General features: G+C 45.5%; 2 protein-coding genes across 7 annotated transcripts in view; one reads left to right on the top strand and one right to left on the bottom strand.

Annotated features, from left to right (window-relative positions):
• Nucleotides 1-20,888, top strand: part of NBEA (neurobeachin) — a 506,742-nt gene that overhangs the window by 348,331 nt on the left and 137,523 nt on the right. For all 6 annotated transcript variants that reach the window (XM_040584007.1, XM_040584004.1, XM_040584003.1 and 3 more), the window contains one exon: nucleotides 9,624-9,760. In XM_040584007.1, the coding sequence (XP_040439941.1) occupies nucleotides 9,624-9,760 (137 nt within the window). The remainder of the gene's footprint in view (nucleotides 1-9,623; nucleotides 9,761-20,888) is intronic.
• On the bottom strand, nucleotides 11,615-16,271 carry MAB21L1 (mab-21 like 1). Its single transcript, XM_040584010.1, has one exon. It carries the CDS (start codon nucleotides 13,563-13,565, stop codon nucleotides 12,486-12,488), a length of 1,080 nt encoding a protein of 359 aa, XP_040439944.1. The 5' UTR covers nucleotides 13,566-16,271; the 3' UTR covers nucleotides 11,615-12,485.

Here is a 20,888-nt window from a genome sequence, read left to right as displayed (position 1 = left end):
AGTATGTAAGATCATTTCTATTGTTTTTGTTAATGGAGTTGGACAAACAATAGATTTTCTTAATTAAAGAAAAGAACAATAAATTGGGCCTCTACTGAGAAGACAGATTTTCAAATTATTAGGTTTTGCAGGCAAAACCCCCATCATTTATTTGGGACCAACCAGAGAAAGTTGTGCTGCATTATCTGCTGTCAGAGTAATGGATTCAAAGAAAGGACCCAATAGCACATTATGTTGTCTCCAGCAGCAACCAAAGCCTACCCTGCAGGTGTTGAAGGAATATCTTCATCCCTGTCAACTCCTGGAGAGCAAAGCATGACAGTGGTTCCAAGAGTGGTCCCGTCTTCACCCTCCAACCTTTCTCCTCCCTCCCTGGTGGGTCCTCTTCTGTGAGGCTGGGAGAGCCCTGCTGCCCATCACACGCTCTCCTACTGCAGCAGCTGCCATCCCTCCACCAGTGACTTTGATGGGCTGGGGGGGTCCCAGAGGTCAGAAAGGAGCAACCACAGGGGAAGCTCAGGAAGGACTGTAGCAAGTATGCAGTGATGCTTCCTAATAATTCTCTCCCAGACTCCAGCAGCTTGTACCTCTGAGGCTTCCAGAGCCAGAGGTAGTAGTTATTCTCCTTTCCCCCCAGCCCTATTTTTTCTCTCTCTCTCCTCTCTCTTGCATTTTCTTTCACTTTTTCTCTCTGTTTGGAGGTGGCTAAAGTACCTTAAGCTTTTCCATCTTTTATATTTTTTCTTTAAGAAAGTATGTATGTATACGTGCACACACAAATACATCAGTTAAATAACAAATATCGATTTCATTAGAAAACACTAAAAAAAGTCTTAATATTTCTCCTAGTTTTTCAGGCTTCTCAATGGAAACTATTCACTGAATTCAGCACGTACTACTGAATAATTTTCTCCCCTCAAACTCCATTTTTCTTCCAAATTAGAGTTCGAGATAGGAATTTCGTTGCGGGGGTTGCTTATTTAGGGAAGGGACAGGAATGTGGAAGAAGAGTCATTCTTTTTCCCTTTTTATGGTAGACACATAACCACACAAGCCTTGTACTTCCAAACAAGGAAATTTAATTCAACCAGATTTCCATAGTTTCTGCTTATTATATATTCAGCTTTTGATCCTCAAGTCTAAGTATAAAAAAGAAAAACATATTTGTATGAGTTTAATTTAGAGTATAGATTCAGGCATAAACTGGAAACAGTTATACTTTTGATATGCAGTTGGCTTTCACACTAAAAACAAAAAAAAAGCCCCACAGTTTCTATAGCATACTATTTTTAGATGTCTCAGTGTTTATTCTAATCATTCTTTCTACATTACTGTCCAAAATAGCTTAGTATTTTATAAGTTGGTTGACAGTCACATATGATAAGATTTGAAGAGCCCGTCTGTTTGCACCTTATTGCACCCCACTCTGAGCATCTTCAACTTTCAAAATGGCAGCTGGATTTCCTGCTTTCCAAGCTTTAAAATTAAATCAATTCAAACTTTGTTCTTTTCCATTTATGAACGGCTCTGAGAGTGCTTCATGTGCTTTTACTGTCCACTCATATCAGCCTATTTAATTTGTATTTATTTTCCATAACTTGCAAAACTTTTTACTTGAAATCTCCAAGGCTGTGCAATGGAGCCTATGACTGAACACTCGCCTAGTGCACAGGTCTGCAGCTTCTCCCTGGTCCCAAGGTACCACACCCTGGATGGAACTGGTTAGCTTATCAAAGGTCACGCTGATGAGCTATTTGATGTATAGGACAGAGACTGCAGAAAAAAAGGCCTATATGTAAGGAGCCAGGATCCACTGTTCTGCACCTTATTTCATCTTCACTATGCAATTGATTCCCATGTAAAAATCTCTGTCATCGTAGTAAGAGCATATAGGGACAGACCTACATATGTAAGCGGCAGGAATGTATCCAGAACTGTATTAACAGTACCTATATTTAAAGTGAGCACTTTTGTTGACCTATGGACAGGATTTGGGTTTTTTTTTGCTTTTGTGGTGTGGTTTTTTTCCACCAGTGTTAACAGAAGCAAGCTGAAAAATCAATCAGGGGGACAGTTTGGTTAGTCCTGGGTTTATTAGCCAGAAATTGTACAAAAGGCAGCCTAACCCAGTACATTTGGACAGTCCCCACTGGTAGCCTGTTATGTGAGTGCTTTTAGTTTGGCTTTCTAAAGAAACAAGTTTTCTATGAACATCCTCTGTCAGCCTCTATCTTTATAACTTCTGATCCTGGAAGCCATTTTGAACAAACTTTAACAAGTTTGTTATTTCAGAAGCAATAAAATTCCTGCAATGAAATCAGGTTGTTAAGGAAAAAAGCCTGTACGACACAGCCTGCCACATCAGTTCTCCTTTTGTTAGGTACCAGAGAATATTTGTGGGAGAGTCTTCAGAAGCTCCCTAACTGTGGGAAAGCAAAATATGCAGTCAACCAGCAGACACAGTTACACTAGAAAACATTCTGTATTGGTTCTGGTGGTGTTTTGAGATACTTTTATTTTCAGAAAATTTTCAAGTTACAACTATTGCATCTTAGATGATTCTTCCAAATATACCTAGCAAGTCATATGCTGATTCAACAACTTCCTTCATTTTTCCCACACACCTACAGGAGTAACTAACCAAATAAGTGAACTTTAAAATATCACAAGCTATCTGAACATAACACTTCCCTTCACTATGGTCTCAAGAAGCGTAAGGCTTACAGTTTATCCTGAAGAGCTTTTCCAGAATGGAGACTAGCAGAAATGAAAGCTGAGGGTTCACATCTTTCATTTCGTTTCTAATCAGTTGAACTCTTTTGGCATGACAAGGTACACAAAGCTGGACTGTATAAGATACCTGTCAAGTTTGGTTCATTCAGACTGGCAACTGGGATGTGATCCCTTGTGTTCCTGACTCATTACAATGAGTTCCTGTTTCAGTGGGATACTGCTATAGCAGGATGCTCTCTCCACTTTATCCTTTCTTCTTCCCACATTAGATATGCTTTTCTAAGTTGTGTTTTTTCTGTTACCTTTGATTAAATAGACAGCTATAGTGGCTCTCTCAGAGAGAAAAACTGTCGCTTATGTGAGCAGGTTCAGCATCACTTAAGGTTTTCTAGGTTGAAAAAAAGTACCTTAAATTTTACCTGAAAATTAGGAGGAAGCTAGTGCAGGTCATAGTGCCTTAGTGTAGCATACTCACATCTGGATGCACTGCTTAATAATCAAGTTCTTTGTTTCTAAACCAGTTTAAATTACTCAGTCCTTCCAAGGTATAGCTTCAGGCAGAGCACACTGTACGTATCTAATTTTGAAGTGCCAAATGTATGCATTGCAGTAGTGAGGTCCCTATCCCAAATATTTAAGTTTCTGGCCAGCTGTAAATCATTAAGGGGAGTCTTGATTATTATTAATACCTGATCGTCTGCCAGGTTGGTGCTCAAACATGTCCTGGAACAATACTAAACCCACGTAAGCCACTTAGAGCTTGAGCACAGTTCAGAGGTCCTCATGTAGCCACAGAGCTTTACCTGCAGAGGGGGGCAAAAGTTTGTTTTCCGAGTTGCTTTAGGCTGTTAGACACACAGCTAATTGTTCTGTGGGACCTTCTGTGAGAAGACACCTAGTAAGATTGACTTTGTTATGGTGTTGAGCTTGTCTCTGCATATTCTTTAACCATTCTATTAAGTGGTTGCTTTCTATCATGCCTTGAACTATACGAAGAGATACTTTTTCCTAGGAATATTGTGAAACATGTTTTCCCTCAGAAAGAAGTACTATTTTACATTTTTCTTTCAATGTGACCAGGAAGGTATGGAATTCAAGTAATATTTTACCTGTGGAGGTGCATATGTCACTTAATTCTAATGTATGGAAAGTATGTATATGTTTGAGATAACTTTTTTTTTTCCTTAAGCAACACTATCTTTAACTATTTTCATAATCTCACAAAAATATGTATTTATTTCTTACTGTTTTATTCACAGTTGTAATATGCAAGATTATTTTTATTTACATTTTCCTTTTAATCAAACACATTTGTTTGCTGTTATGGCACCACTTAAGAGAATTGAGTTGCTGTAATTGTTTAGTTATTGTTGTTGAAAAAGACCATTGAAGTTGATCTTTGATGTTAGTAGTAGTGTTATGTGCTTTATGGAGGAAAGGGGGGGAAAGTGGGGAAAATTTTGGATATCAGGGGCTATACACACTGGCAATGACATTTAAACAAACAATAAAAATCAATCCCTCCCTCACAATATGAAACATATGATTGTGCAAGAGTAAAAAGCCAGCAAAGTAAGCTTGGATATCTCTGAAAACAGGGGAAAGGAATTGGGGTTGTTACTCAAGTGAGGGAGGAGAAAAACAAGATTATAGTCGTGTTTAGACTTAGATTATGTTTTTTGCAATCAAAAAGTTGTGCGAATTATTCTCTTTGTTGAAACAGTTGAAAATGATATGTAAAGGGAACTGTATATGTACATTCTTATAAGGCCTTGTGTTGAGTGAAGGAGTTACTCCCTGTATCTGCTATAGTGGAGAACAAATTGGGGGCAACCATCCTCATGTAAGTTCAATATATTTACTGCAGAGTCTTTTTAAAGAGTAGTTTGAATCAGATTTTTGACAACAATAGGAACAAAAAAACCCCTAATTTCTGTTAATTGTTTTTTAGGACTCCTTTTGTTTACTTGTTATTTACATGGCAGTGCATGTCTTAAATTAATGAGTTAATTGGATGAAATAGTTTTCTGACTTTCCCAAAGGCTTCTGGTGCCTATACTTGTTTCTGCTTGTGTGCTATGCCATTTATATTTCAAGAAACTAAAGTGTATGTGTGTGTGTGTGTGTGTGTGTTTCGTGTTGTGTAAAAATTGTTTCAAGTAAAAGGATTTGTAGTCATTTTAGATGCAAGTCAGTGTCAGATACACTTGGCTTTAAAGTGCTGAGAGAATTTCAGTTGCCTTAGTTAAGGTACCTTATGAGTGATTTTTAATAGTTATATTTAAAATTCTTGTTTAAATATCATATCAATTTACAAATTGTGATTTATGAAAAATTTGATGGTTTACATAGTAAATATATTCATTTTTCCATGTTAAACAGTGTATGAAAAAAGATTACGTGTTTTTCCTTTTAAAACAGTGTCAGCTAAAAATGAAACATGGTGATATTCACCACTTTTTTTCAGAATAATTACCAATAGATTGTAAGATTAAATTAGTCTAACTGATTGGGTATGTTTTAAAAGTATTTGTCCCAGCTAGTATTTTCTCATCTATAAGTAATCACCAACACATTATTTTAAAAGTTACTTTTAATTCTGCAGCAGGTAAATTGCTTGTTTTCATAATTCAGCATATAAAAGCATATATCTTGTCCTACTTAAGTGTAATTATGCCCAATCGTCTTAGCAAATATACTTCTGGTGTAATTTTCAGGCTCATAAATGTAATGCATCCTTAGTTCTTACGGTTAAGAGTGACAGTTTATGAAAATGAAAATGTTTGAAATGACAAGTTCAAAATATCACTCTTTCAGAGCTTTCTGTAAGAGGGGTAATTTTACTGGCAATTTTACTTTAGCAGACAGCAGGCTTCTTCACCTGATAGAACTTTTCACTTGCACTGACTTTCTTTACTTGCACTTAAAAAATACAAGAGCTGAGGTACAAGAACCAAATATGACGACTGAAGTCTCTGTCTAACAAAAATGAGCGGAGAGGAGGGGAGAGATCGCATTCTGCTTTTATTCACTGGGACTTTCTAATCCCACAATCATTTACTTCTGGAAAGAAAATATTATTTTAAAATGTATATGCGCGGTAGCGTTTATTTTAGAAATTTAAATCACATGTGCTGACCACAGGGATCAGGCAAAGCGGAAAATTCTCCATTTGAACAGATTACAAGACCTGTAGATCAGAAGTGATTTCTGGTCTGGTTTTAAGGCTAGAACTTCTCGCCTGGTCGCTGCCCCTCCGCTGCGAGCCACCCTGGCCGCTGCAGAGGAGCTGGGAAAAGGCAACAAAACGCTCCTTAAAAAAAGAGACGCTCTTGCTGAAGGGTCCCAGCAGCCGACCAGCGCTCTAGGCGCGCGTGCCCCCCGCAATCCCCGGGCTGCCTGGCGCGGCGGAGCAGCCACAGGTTGGCTTTGCCCCCACAGCTGCCAGCCGGCTGGCGCCGGTGTGGCCGGCGGCGCGGGGAGCCCCTGCAGCCCCGCCGTGTGCCGCTGCCGGCCGGTGCCCCGGGCAGCGTGGCCCCCGCTCCGCTCCCGTTGCTTGCAGCCGCGCGGGGAACCGGCGTTCGCATCCCCCGCAGAAGCGCAGCTCGCCGCCGCTGCCGCCCGGGGCCGGGCGAGGCCGGTAGCCGCAGCTTGTTATCGTCCCCGCGTGCGAATGAGCCCGTCCCGCGGCTCTTGGCTCAGGTGTGCCCGGCTTTTGTTTCATGACATTATCAACCGGGTTTGGGAAGGAGACCCAAAGCTTCCCGGTAGCTCAGTGCCATATGGAAAATCTGCGGTATTTTGATTATGCTTTATGTAAACATTTTAATATCGGATCCTTAAGATCCAGAGACTATCCCAAAGGGGATTAAAACATAATCCTCTCTCTCTGTAGCTGTAGTGGATTAATTTCGTATTCTCTCAGTGCCTGGCTTGCTCCCTGAAGGCTACAACAAAAAGACTCAGTGCTCCTTAAACATGCTATGGAATTGGAAGTTGTAATTGGAGATTTCCAAAGGACAAGTGTGAAAATGACACACTGTTAATACCCCCTTTTTTTTTTTTTTTTTTTTTCATTTTGGGCTTTCAGGAGGACAAAAAAATCTGAAAAAAAATTTTTTTAACTTAGTTTGAACACCCCCTCCCTCGAAATCCCATAATTTGTTATGCTTTCTGCTTCTTTTTTGCCCAGAGAGAAAAACACCCCACAAGCAGACGTTTCCTCATCTGGAAAGTACAATGATGCTTATTCCTTGTCGCATTTTAATACCTCTGACATGTTTATGTTGCAACAAATCTGAGGTGTCATTTGAGCAGAACACAGGGCAGATGCCAAGGTACTGGTCTGGGAGCTCGGAGCCTTTTCTCGGGATGAGGATGAGGAGGCAGCCAGAAATCCCCGATTTCCTCTGCATTCAGTAAGGGGCTAAGAAGCGACTGACTGTTCCCTTTCCCTCCACATCCATCCCCTGCTTTGGCAGCTCTGCCCTCTTCTTCAGGACGTGAGTGCATTTCGCGGGCATGCTTGCTAGCCAGGATGCACCTATTGTCTTCTCCTGGATGTCAGATTCTAGGTTTTGGCCTTTTGACCATGAAATAGCGGTGGCTTTATTTTTATCTTAGCCGCACAACACCAGGGAAAAGAGCTAATTGGATTAAATTGATGGTCTTCCTTCTGGGATTCAGCAAAGCCCACAAGCGCCTCCTTAAAATGATAGAATAGCGGGTCGTTTCCAGGACGTGTCTTCCGAAGGCGCTTTTCTCCCCGCACAAAGGCCCGGGAGCCCATCACCGTGCGCCAGGCCCGGCCGCACTGCGGGGAAGGGCGAGGGGAGGGCAGGGACGCCCCGCTTGAGAGGGCAAGTGCTTCTGCAGGGCAGCGAGCCGCTGTCTGCCCAGACCCCCCTTCTGTAAACACAAAGAGAGGGGGCCTGGGGAATAGAAACCCAAATCCACTTGTAATCGTACAAGAGAATCGGGCGTAATTACTCGAGCAACCTAGATGAAGATTGATGAGGCTTTAAAGCGGCGTTTCGGATCGATCCCCCCTGCCCTTTGGAGCCTGCAGCCGGGCTTCCCCGGCTCGGCTCGGCTCGGCTCGCTCCTTTCTCACCGCGAAGGGAGGGAGAGAAGATGGAGGCGAGACGGGGAGAGCAGGAAAGCGAGCCCGACGCATGTGATTCCGATCAGCTGACTAGGGTCAAGAGGCTACCCCGGTTTATTAGGAGATGGAAAACAATAAAATGAAAGAAAATAGAGTTCGTATCAATATTATCCAGCCTGCCACGCTGGGCTGCTGAAAGCTGTCACTGAAACCGTGCGTTTGAGCTTCCCCTTGTACACACAGCAGCCCGTGCCTCCCTCTTTATTTATTTTGCAGCGTAAATGACAAAACATTGTGCAATACGGTCGCAAATTGGGTGTTACAGTAAAGTAAAACATTAACAACATGACACATAAATGCTCCGGTACAGGACTAATTTGGGCTAAGCGAGTAATTTGAAGCGTGGCTTGCAAGGTCTGGTAGTAAAGCGTGCGTGCGGTGCCGGAGGAGGCGGAGAGGTGGCATCCGTGCCGTTATCCCCGGCGCGCGCTGCAGCCCGGGGCCCTCCTGCGCACCCGCCGCCTCGGTCCCCAGGGAGGCGAGTGCCCGGGGACGGCAGCTGGAAGGGGACGAGGGCACTCCCTACCATCTGAGCGAGGTCTTCCTGACGGCAGAGGAGATTTTAAAAACAGCCAGACCCTTTTTAGCATTCGCTGAGGGGATCGGTTTGCCAGTTCCTGAAAGGCACATCAGCTGATGTTCCCGGCTTCTCGGTGTCGGGGCTCGCGTTGTTTGTGTGTCAGATGTGTGTTTGTGCGTGCGTGGGGATGCGTGTGATCACGTATGTGTATACAAATCACCCTACACGCTTTAGTGGTTAAATCTAGGAGAGTGTTTTATATTTCATCTTTTCTTTTCGATAGAGCAAGTGAGCTTCCTAAAGACGGAGGTTGTCAGCTTTAACAGTAGATTGCATTCGTATTGAAGATAAGATGGTGAAAAAGTGATCCCCCTTGTTGTCTTTTGCATGAAAGCAGAAGTTTTTTCCTGAATTAAAACCTAACAATTTGTGTGCGGAGAAGGCTGCCTTTTATAACGGGTTTTCCCCATCCCATCTTTTCAGTGCCCGTGCAAGCACCCCGTTAAGCAATGTATTTGAGCGAAACACTGTTACAGTCATTTTAAAAGGATTAAGTGACAGCAAGCTGAAATAAAAATGATCCTGCCGCAAATACATTTAACGATGCTAGCCGTTGCGGTATTGAAGTAGGTAAAAAAAGCAAAAAAAAAAAAAAAAAAAAATCTGTCGCGATGCTCTCGGAGTTGAGATCTGGACCCACGGCTCACGCTCGTGCCCCCGGGGTGGCGGGGCTGGGGGGGGGGGGGGGGGGGGGCGCTGCGGGGGGCGGCGGGGCTGCGGGGGCGGCGGGGCTGCCCTGCGCCAGCCCGGCCCGGCCCGGCCCGGCCGCCGCGGCGACCCCGCGCTGCCAGGTCGGAGATGCGTGTCGCGGCTATCGCACATAAACAGCGATAGTGTTAACGAGGAGCAAAAGGGCATGAAAAGGGACGGGACCTACTTCTAAGAGGCAGCTATTTTTCACTCTTTAACCCCTCTGAATTTTGCTGCTGGTTGATTTATCTGGCAACCCCGGAGCTCACAAAGTCGCTTCTGTCCTGACCGCGGAGTTCAAAGCGCTGACCGCGGGCAGGAATAAACACGGCGGTTTACAAACGAAGTTTATTAGGGGGCTCGCCGGGCGCTGGCTTGGCGGAGGGAAGGGGAAGGGCCACCGGGGATGGGCCGGCCGGGCGCCTCCAACCTGACGCCGCTGCCCTTGCCTTGCAGGCCCCGTGGTCCTCAGCACGCCGGCACAGCTCATCGCCCCCGTGGTGGTGGCCAAGGGGACGCTCTCCATCACCACCACGGAGATCTACTTCGAGGTTGACGAGGATGACCCGGCCTTCAAGAAGATCGACCCCAAGGTGAGTGCGGCGGGCGGCTCTGTCCCCGGTCTCGGTGCCGGTCCCGGTGCACGTGCGCCAGGGCCGCCCCCTCCCTCCAAACTCCGCTCCCGCCTGCCGCCTCTCGCCGCGTTTGATTAAAAAAAAAAAAAAAAAAAAAAAAAAAAAGCGCTATGTATTAATGATGTTAAATCCTCTATTACGGCAGCATGCGCGTTTTCCAACAGCCTTTCGCTCGGTGCCTTTGTATGAACATGGTCAGATTTAGTAGTTAAGCCAATTGCTCTGAAATCCCTGGAGGGAGCAGCAGCCCCAGCCCGCAGCTTTCCTGAGACACAGCAGCGGAGGGTTTTACCCCTTCCGAGGATACCGGAGAACCCCGTTATTTCAAGAAAGTTAGTTGCCATGTAAGAAAATACGGCGCATTTTGTAAACACTCTGACTGCTGAAACGCAAGTTAATGCTTATTTTCTAGGGGTTAAAAAAAAAAAAAAAAAGGAATGTACCCAAGGCTCGATTCCTGGGAAAGCTCTGGGTTTTTTTCTGAAGTCATTTACTACTACCGATTCCCCAGCGCCGCCCCCCCCCCCCCCTCCGCGAAAACCTCCAGCCCAGCCGTGGCAGGGCAGGGGTGCGTGACTGGAGCAGGAACCTCTGCGTGGCTCCCTCCCCGCGGGGGCAGGGCGGGGGGCTGCCGGGGGGGGCTGCGGAGGGACGTGTGTTACCGGGCGCTCCTCTCGCCTGCATCTCTTGTTACTCTTATCGCTGTTGCTTTATTTCTTTGTTACTGCGCTGGAAAATGTTAGAAGAGAGAAAACGGAGAAGGTACTTTTACAAAGACCTCGGGGGTCCTTATTCTGCAGAAATATCGTAAATAATTGCCAAGAAAAAGCTAGCGACCTCGTCTGAATATGGTTGTAATAAGGTGATTTCTCTTTAACGAGTCATTTCTCAAACTCGGAACTTTCTTCGCAGTGCCGGGGGGGGTGGTGGTGGGGGTGGGTTGGTGGTGGGGTGGGGTAAGAGATCCTGTCAGAATCGCTGGGTGTAACGGTTTCTAAAGTGCACCCACTGGAAATAGTTGCTAGTGGGTGTTAGACAGGCGATCGGCCCCTTTCAGCACTTGTTGACTGTTCGGGTACTAAATAAAACCGGCGTTGTTATTTTGCATTTTGCCTATAAAGGCGCTTTGAAGAAATGCATACTGAGGAGGACCAGGCGTGGCAGCACGGACAGGCACTTTTGGATCGCTTGCAGTTTTGTAAGCACGTACATGTTACTCCCTCTGAATGCCCTGGGAGCACAGAGTTTTGATTTCTGGGAGTGCAACTGGCAATCTTATCACATTCATAACGGATTTGTAGGTCAGAGTAATGTTGTTGTTCACTTTATTGGTGCCGGCTTGAGCCTTTCACCTACAAATTTTATTTTCTTCTTTATTACTACTTGCGCCAAAATGCTACTTTTATCAGGCTCACTGCTCGCTCAGTACACCGACTGCTTGTACGGGTATGTTGCGTTTCCTCAGCTTTGTTCAAAACCGAGCAGAGACACATCAGTGCTGCAGAGTAAACCTTTCGAAAAGAGGTTTCTTTTCTGACGGCTCAAAGAGTGTTACTGCCTTAACAACTGCATCGGTATCTGACAGTTGCTGATGGTCATCTGGAGCTAAATTCTAATGTGTTTGCACCACCAGTATTTCCCTGTTCTACAAAACTATTCAAAATGCAAAATCAGGCAGCAGCCCTGAAGGTTTCTGCTGTACAGGTTTTAAGCAACTCTCCACAGAAAGGCAAAATTCACAAAAGCATAGCCGCCTCTGTTGTTTTTTTTTCAAGTAGAAAACTTGATCCGGTATTGAAACGCTTACCCATATGCATTTTACTTCATTTATTAGCTTGTAATTAAATAAATCAGCAACAGAAATTAAAATCTAAATCACAAAAGGTGTATCCAGTGTATTTCAAGTGCATTTTCAAATATATAATTCCAATATTCAAGCGTTATTATATAAGCAGAATCCAAATTTCTTTTGAATATATTTAAATAACATTTCAAGTATATTTATGGAATGTTAGAAATAGAACAAGCAATATATATGAAACGAAAAATGTAAACTTGTTAAGTTCAGACACTTCAAAAGACAATTAGCAAAAGTACCATGATAAAATCTACCTTTTTAAATGGTATCTTCTCTTTAGCAGAAACTGTCCTTGAAGTATCCAAAATGGCAATTTAACTTCTGTTCACCAAATCACAAAACACCAACATCCACTATTTCAAAGACAATGTGAGATCACAATATTTGATACAAATTAAAAGGTACATTAGGTTTTGTTCAGGTGGCATATCCAAATAGCTTTTACTCACAGAGGGTTTACATAAAAATACCGGGTTTTTTTATAATCCGTTGGTACCATTTCTGGGCAGAACGGTCACAATCATGTTAAATTACGGCCAATTTTCCTTTCCAGTTAACACAATTTCTTTTTTTTTCTTCTTCTTTCTTCTTTTTTTCTTTTTTTTTTTTTCCATGGGGAACTGCAAAACTGTGACGAAGATAAGAGGAACCATACTTGCTGTTCTTACTTGCTTTTCTTTGTGAAGAGCCTAAACTATATTCCTTTTTAAAAGAGAGTTATGATTTGCATTGTCAAGTGACAATATTTGACTTTTCGAACAGGCAGCTTAAACTTCATCGGGAAACAAGCAGATTGATCGGTCGGGCCGCTTTTAGAGTTACCCTTTAAAGTTTCTCCAAACTTTTGGGGTTGGTAAGTATTTCCCTAGCCAGTCGCCACGTTTGTTTGGCCGCGTTTTCCAGGGCCGAGTGAGGTTTGCCCTGAAAGAGGTCTAAGTTGGGCAAGAAGTAATGCGGGCACCTCCTGCACTGGAGGCAGGAGATGAGCTGCAGTAAAATCCCGTTGAGCCGGTCCCCCAGGCACGACTCGTCCCAGTCCGATTCGCGGGGATGCTTTTCGCATTCGTAGGAAACCAGAGTCTTCATGTGATAATTATTCAGGGGCTGGCCCGGCAGCTCCAGGTGACGGTCCCGTAAGGTTTTGAGGATAGAGAGACATTTCTTCCTGCAGCCGCCCATCTGCAGTCTGTTCTCGGCTTCCGCGAACTGCAGCACCCAGGCATCGCTCTCGGCCGAGCTCTGCTTGCCGGCCAGAGAGTGGCACTCCTTGGATAAGAGGTTGAAGCCTTCCGCCTTGACCTCCGCCACCCTGTTGGGTCCCGGCCAGGGGATGTGGGGAAGCGGCCAGTGGGCAGCACTCCGCGGCCAGATCCCCGTGCATTTGAACGCCGGAGTGATCTGCACGACGTACCTATCCCTGATTCTCAGCTTCACCTCGCTGGTGTCCGCCACCATCTTTACCACGTCTCTGTAACTGCACTTATCCACGGCTTGAGCCACCAGAGTCTGAAATCTGGACCGGATTTTGCGAGCGGAGAGGTAGCCAGACGCCGTGATGAACTCCACCCAGAGGGACATACTCCTCTTGCGCCCGTCGCTTAACTTTAACACCGCGCAGCCCGGCAAGGAGCCGTCGTCCACGAAGTTGAAAACCCCCATTTGGTTCAGGTACAGCACGACTTCAAACTCCGTGGGGGAGATGACTTCCAACCCCTCGTAGCGATTGTCCATCTCGTTCAAGGAACTGATGAAGCGAGGCTCCTGCACCTCCACCTCCTTCAGCACGTCCGACACCACTTTGCAGACTTCTCGGATTGTTTTGGCGATGGCAGCTTTCCTGGCTTGGCATTTCTCGTTGTAGTATTTATTCAAATGATACACCAGCTTGGCCTGGGCCGCGATCATGTTGGGGCAGAGATCCGGATTGTATACCGGAGTCTCGCAATAGGCTGTGGGATCCAATGCGGCTGCTAAGGCTGGAGCCAACTTCAGAGGAGAAACAGGCTGCCGCACTCTGAAATGTAACAAATGTTTTTCAAAATGCGCTGGGGCTGCTGCTCCTCAGATGCTCTCTTCCTGCTTTTTTAGATCAGCCGTCTTGAAGTGTGTGTGGCGGGGAGGGGGGGGGGGGGAAGGGGGGGGCGGGCGGGGGACTGGAGGGGGCGATATTTTTCCTCCCCCTTTTTTTAAAGGGTCCGTGAGTGAGAGGAAAGCATCGAGAGCTGCACCTTCCCCAGCAGCAAGAAAAACAAAAGTTGCACTGAGACACAGTGAGGCTTCCAGTAGTCAAAATAATAAAACCTCTTCGTATTTATTTATGTTTTCCCGTAGTAATCACTGTGTGTATGCAGGGTGGTTAATCAGATGGTGGAAAAAAGTGCCGTGTGTGTGTGTGTGTGTATATGTCAGAAGAAGCTGGCTGTTGGTTTGTATAAGAGCCCAGATGCACTCGTGTGGAAATTATAAAGGCAGGGCCAGGCAGGCGGGCGGCCAATCGCCACTGGCCTCGTCACTGCAGCCTCTTTCAGCTCAAACCCGGCTAATTAATCCCTCTCTAGGAGATAGATATGTATACACAGACACACACACACACGCACACGCAGGCACATATAGAAAGGTAGAAGGTTACTGGCAGAAAACCCGCCCCGGTCGTCTGTGGCTCGGAAATCCAGAGAAATGGCTCTCCTTTGGGTGCAACTCCAAGGGTACTGGCGTTTCGCAAGGACTTGGCAAAACTGTGCGGCTCCGCACTGAATCCCCGCCTGCCTCCCCACGGCCGGGGCGGGAACGCAGGTGTATTAATGGGCAGCCATCAACTGGGGAGCTGCGGACCGGGCTCGCTCCTACAGGAGCGGAGGCGTAAATTCATTAACTCACACTTGGCGCCACATCACGCTGTCCTTTCCTCCTGATAGTTGTCTGTAACTGAAGCGAGAAGTTGCTGTGTTGGGTTTTTTTTGTTGGTTTTTTTTCCCTCTCGTGAACCGGCCAGTGAACAAGGCAGCGCATTCACGGCAAATTTAGTGTCTTTCGGGATAAAATATTACGCCAAAGTCCACGATTTGTATTGTTTTAAAAGATCTTCTGACGGGCTGTAATCGATTTTGAGGTTTAATGCATTTCGGCATTGTCTCTGCCTTGCTTTTTGTGTTTGTACCTCATGAAGGGAGAATCAATCGCTAAACGTATCCGTCAGGTCTTTTTCACGTTCCCTCCAGAAATCAAGTAGCAGATATGAACGGTAAATCTAATCTGCCAGTTCTCAGCCTCGTTTTTATATTCCGTATAGCTCTCCAATATATTGTGAAGAGTGGATGTTCAGCTGCTTTTTGAGACGCACTAGAAGTATCTCTGAATTTCAAACCTGGACGATTTATCGTATGGCGAGCGCTGCTAGCAAGCTGCGTTTAGTAAATGTGCACACGGGAGGGATGCTAGCGACTGCAAACGTGCTGGCACGCTACTCATCTGACAGTTCGGGGTTTCGTGCGCGTGATGTGTAATTAGCAAATTTCGCTTTCGGTACTTTAAGTGTTAGTAATCGGGACCTTTATTTGCAAATAAGCCGCGGTGGCAAACTCCTCTGCTTTGCAACATTCACTGAGCTTCACTACAAGAGAACCCCACATTACATTTTAAGGAAAAAATAAACCAGCAAAGCTCTTAATCGCTTGGAATCTTTAATCTACTAACCGATTACTAATTCTTAAAGTAACTGCCACGGGCATATCCACCGTCAAGGAGAAGCCATACCGCAAAGAACATTTCACGACATTTATTCAGCGCATTAATGCGACCAACTTTATCGCACGTAGCGCAGGGTTCCTGACTTTGGTCCGCTCGCTCCGGCGTCTGTGCGGCTGCTCCCCGAGCCGCTGCCCGGGAGGCAGCTGATGCGGGACCGCGTGCTGCCCGTTAGCGCTGCGGGGCTGGGGCTGGCTCGGGGCGCCTCGCTGCAAAGCCGCAGGTGACAGGTCGTCCCGAACGAGGAAGCTCTTCTCTAACCGGCCGCAGCCTCCTGGCCGACGGCGGAGGGGCGGCCGCTGTCTGGCTGCTACGGGCGAAGAGGAGCTGGTTTCCTCCAGGCAAAATTTGCTCCCTCCTCCGGGTAGTTTCCCGGCCGGGCGGGACACACGTGGCTCCGCCCGGTCGCGGCGGGTCCGGCTGTGGCTGCGCCAGCGGCGGAGCGCGCCAGGTCCCGCTGCCTCCCGAGCCGCCCCGCAGGAGCGCGGCCGCCGGCCCGGCTCGGGGTGCGGGGCTGCCGCCTCCCTCCCCCGCGGGCTGCGGGCTCTCGGGGGCCGGCTCCCCCCGCCTCCCCCGAGCACGCACTTACGGGGGTCCCGGCTGGGTCCGAGGGGGCAGGCGGGCACCTCCCCGCCGCCGCCGCCACTGTCGTCCCCCGCAGCTCTTACCGGCGGCTGCCCCCGGGCGCGCGGGGAACCTGCCGCGGCGGTGGGGGACGCGGTGGGGGACGCGGCGGGGGCGGGGGCCGGCCCTCTTCCCCCTCCGCGGGCTGCGGGCGCGCCGAGCAGCCGGCTCGCCGGCACCGCCGCGGGCCCCGTCGGCGGGCGGGGAGGAGGAGGCACCTCGCCGGCCTGGCACATCCCGCCCCCGCGGAGGGGGACCGGGACGACCACCCCTCCCCCCCCCTTCCGCCCCTCGGGGCCGGGGGCGATGCAGGTCGCGCCCTGCCCTCCGACACGGGCGCGGGGTTGGCCGCAGCAGGGCACGGCTGGGCTGTGCGGAGGACGGACAAGCGGCGAAGTTGGGTTCAACTCCGGCGGGCGGGTCCCCGGGACCGCCTGGGGCGGGGGAAGGCCCGCGGCGGTGCTGGCCCCGGTCCCCGCCCCGGCGGCGTGGCCGCCGGCGGCCGCTCGGTCTGGGAGCCGGCCGGCGCGAAACCTCCGGCCCTGTCTCGTCGGGGGCGGCTTCTTTGCGATTTAAATGAGAAAGAGCGCCTTCCCCGCGAGGTTACATACCAGCGCCGTGTAAAAACGAAAGTTACAGCGGGCGGACTAAAGCTTGTCCCTTCCTCCGGGCTCCGCCGAGGGACCGGCCCTTCCCCGCGGCGGGGGCGCCCCGGTACCCCTGCAGCGCCCGGCCCCGTGCCCGCACGAACGGTGCAAACGCTTCGGGCCAGGGCCGGGTTGGTTTTGCCCCCTGGGTTTCAGCTCAGAAAATCCGGTTGCTAAAGGCAAAAGGCGATAGGTGGTACCTCTGAGCCGTCGGTGGTCTTCATTTTCATAAAGTGGCAAAATTAATGTAAATAAAAATTACGTCTGATATCCTAAATCAGAGCTTGCAATGCGTAATGCTAAGATTAACCTATGATACCAAGCAATGCAGGTTTTACTTACTTATTGTATCTTGGTGGCGATGGGCAATGACTGGCTTTAGCCTTGGGTGGGTGATGGTTAGCGCTAGAAGTTGGTATTAACTTCTCTACATCGTTTCATTTCCCACATACACAATAAACATTTGATAGTTTGGAAATGTGTGGATTTAGGCATTGCTGACACCAGTCAACCCCTGAAATGTGACTGCTAAGGTGACCCGATCGTTTACATGACAAGAATTTGGTGGTTTGGTTTAGACTCCAAAAATTATTATCTGACTGTGTATGATATAAACCAGGAATATTTCGGAGCTTCTGACCACTTACTGCAGTTATTTTTTCCCTGTAGTTATTGATGTGTCCTTCATAAATTACAAAAGGAACACCTTTTCATCAGGGACTTTTATTTTTATATGTATTGAGTTGTTTTGGAAAATTGAGATTATAATCTCAAATCACCTCATTGAAACGATGATTGATCATTTGTCACGGTAAGGGTACCATATGATATTGGTGACTTTTACCAATTTACTTATTTCTAGTTATTTCTCCCTAACTGGGGGTACTATAACAGTATTTGTTGAACTCTGCTTGTTATTTCAAATCTTCAAACTGCAGTGCCTTGTCACACAGTGCTCATGTTAGCCAAAAAGTCAAATGGTGTTGATAATCTTCGACTGCAGGTACTGGCCTATGCCCCTAAAATGTAATTTGCAGGGGGGGGGGGGGGGAAGTTCTCTATATAAATTTCACCAATAATTTATTTTCATATGGTGAAAAGTGTAAGTTAAAATGCACATGCAGATGCAGATACATGCAAAGTGCTTGCATTGATATCACTTTATATTTCTTATTATATAGCGATAGTTTTTCCACACACAACTGCTCATGAATTTTAAATTTTTATTTTTTAATATCTGCCTATTGCACTAGGGAGCTAGGAAAAAAATGAAGCCGAGTTGATTAAATTATTTATCCCTACTGCTGAAGTGAGTTTGAAGGCTCATTGAATGTATCTGATTTCTTGGCTCCTCTTTCTCCCCTTCCCCCCTCAATTCATCCTGGTTATTTCATCCATATCATCCTGCCAGTAACAATAAATTTACTTTTTTTCAAGTAGGAAAACTAAAGACAGATATTTGTGCCGAGTTTGCTTTAAGTGTCACATTATATAAAATAGGCAGCATCATTTTTTTTGTGGTACCTGCAATTCTCTGTATTCTTATTTTGTAGTTTACTGTTTGGCTCCACTTTCAAATTTAGGAAGAAACAAAAAGTTAAGTTTAAATGTAAGTTGCTATAGTGTTTGCAAAAGTGCAATTTTAATGGACTTATACACTCTCTACTTAGAATTTTGGGTATAAATTTCTCATTAATTATGTATGCAAACATTTTTCTTCTGCTACCTAGTTTACTGCAGATGCTTTTTACTTTTTTAAAAAACTGTGATATAGCTCCTTTTTACAGTACACAATTAGCATTCATTAGTGCTGAATCTAACACATGTATGTATTCTCTTCCCATTAAAAAAAAAAACAAAACAACCACCAAACAAACCATGAAAAGAGTTTGCATTACTGTTGGACTTGGTCATCCTAGGTCTTATGGATGAACTGTTAATGCCTTAAATTCCTCTAATCTGCAATCTGTTAAGGGAAAAAACCAGTAATTGATTTGTTTTCTTTAAAAGTTATGTCTCAAAAGTAAACATGGAGCTTGCACAACTGTAACTTTAGCTAGAACTGCAGAAATATTCAAGCAGGGGAAAAAATGCATTGAATTATTCATTTGGTTCACTTCTCCATCAGCTTCTGCAAAGCCAGACATTCCTTAAAGTACAGTGTTTTATTTAAGCAGTCCAACACTAGGGTTTTTTTTTTAGATCTCCTGCTTGGAGAATGCTCTTTTCTGCTGAACTGTGAGAGGAGGGTGGAATCAGTGGGGATTAGCGCCTTTTAATCTACTACATCTGTAGTGGGTCATCCAACGCTGCAGAACTCTCATTACTCTCTCATGCTGTATATGATTAAATGACTGAAAATATTCAATGTTGACCTTGAAAATAAAGCTGTATGTGTTGGATGAGCAGCTTCCGAAGACTTCATGTCTAAACTAACTTTTCCTCTTGGTAACCTAGCCCCGGAATATGTTGTCTGAGATCAAAACTGAAGTGTGGGAGCTTTTGAAATACATCATTATATAAATTATGGCACCCCTCAGCTTGTTCATGCTGTATTTTATGAGTGACCCAAACATCTTTCTAGCCCAGTCAAAATAGGAGGGTGGTACGTCTTGAACATACTTATTTTTGTGAATGGTGTTTTTGTGTAAGCTGGTTTCATATCAGCTAGCAAACAAAACTACATCATCTTGTAGGTAGCTGCTAGAGCTGTTGAAATCAGCAGAAAACATGTCGCTTAACATCTTTGAACATTAGCCTATAGAAAGGTGTAAGTAAGCATCATCTTTTCATAAACATTTTGTCATGTTACGTGTTTATTGCTGCTTTTCATGCTGCTGATACTTCAGGCATGTTAAGCCCCTCTAACTCAAAATGAAACTTGTCCTCTCCCGTTACGATAACATGGGTATGGTAAATTACCTATGTAACTCACTTTATCTTGATTTAGCTATAAAAAGACATGCCTAACATATTTCAATGCAGACTTCTAATTTTTAATGTAGTGTATAGCTCTCCGGTATTTTCTTTACAAATAATGGTGAAGGGAGGAGTTGAGTGAGTTGGTCGTGAGTGATTAATATGTTTCGTTGAACCTTGTGAAGGCCCTGATCCTGCCAATGCACACATGGCTAGTGAAACATTCAGCTGGTGCTGGGGAGGTCATGGGCTTCTTCAGGCTCATAGGTAAGTGCATGGGCAGTTATTTGCAGGATCAGGGCCAAAGTGGGCTAACACTTGGAGGTTAACGTTTGAATAGGATGAAATACAGCGTGCCTTTAAAATACCTAATGCATCAAATGCTTTGGTAAGGAAGTATATTTTTGGCCCAAATATCTACTGTTCTGTCAAGCAGAACTTCCCTATTAATTTCATTGTGTTTTAGCAATAGCATTGAGTTAGTTCCTTGAGAAAGGGCAGTGCTGTTTTGTCCATATTTTAGCAAGATGCTCCCACAGAAATGTGTTTCCGAATCTGCTCTAAAGCCTTTACGAGGAGAGTGAGGTTATTCAGAGAAATGAGTGAAAGGTTATGCTTTCAAAATCTCTATTAAAACTGTATTTTTCATGTCCTTTTGCATATTCAGGACTATTTCTATAACTCCCAAAAGGTACAAAATCTTTTAACAGTCTTAAATATAAGCAACCTACTTGCTAAAAACACTTATTCATTGTTCCTAAAAATATCCTAGTTATAATTGTAATATAAACATGTCAACCAACTTATTATTTAGGGAAGAAGGGGAGAGATGTGTTCAGGAAAAACTTGATACTTAGATCTTTTGGGCTTTAAAATGCACTGATTTTCCCACCACCACTCTGAACTTTGTTTTCTTAACTGGTGGAACATTGTCGGTACAGAGCATAATATTTTATCTAGGGGGGAATTGACTTTCTTATTAAGAGCAGCAAATCACTCTAGTTCTCCTTTTATTTGGGTTTGAAAATTTAACCTAGGTCACCTACTGTCCTTCCTACTTTTCCCTACCATTTTTTCATCCCAGCTCTAGGACAGAATATACAGAACAGGATCCTTTGTGGCATAGTGCTGGTGTCACTAAAATGAGAAAGACTACAGGGATAACAAAAAATCTTGTAATTTCATAAATCTGCAATATAATTGTTGAAAGAGAAATACTAGCTGCTTATGGGACATATCTGTTTGTCTTAAAGGAATATTATTATCGATTTTTTCTCAATAGTAGAAACAGATC

Source organism: Falco naumanni, chromosome 2 (assembly GCF_017639655.2).
Source record: "Falco naumanni isolate bFalNau1 chromosome 2, bFalNau1.pat, whole genome shotgun sequence".
In the NCBI taxonomy this organism is placed as follows: domain Eukaryota; kingdom Metazoa; phylum Chordata; class Aves; order Falconiformes; family Falconidae; genus Falco; species Falco naumanni.
Note: the sequence above shows the minus strand (reverse complement) of the source record. Positions and strands in the feature narration are given on the sequence as shown.

Excerpts from the sequence above, each read along its gene's own strand:
- MAB21L1 (XM_040584010.1), bottom strand. The coding sequence starts at position 13,565 with ATGATCGCGGCCCAGGCCAAGCTGGTGTATCATTTGAATAAATACTAC.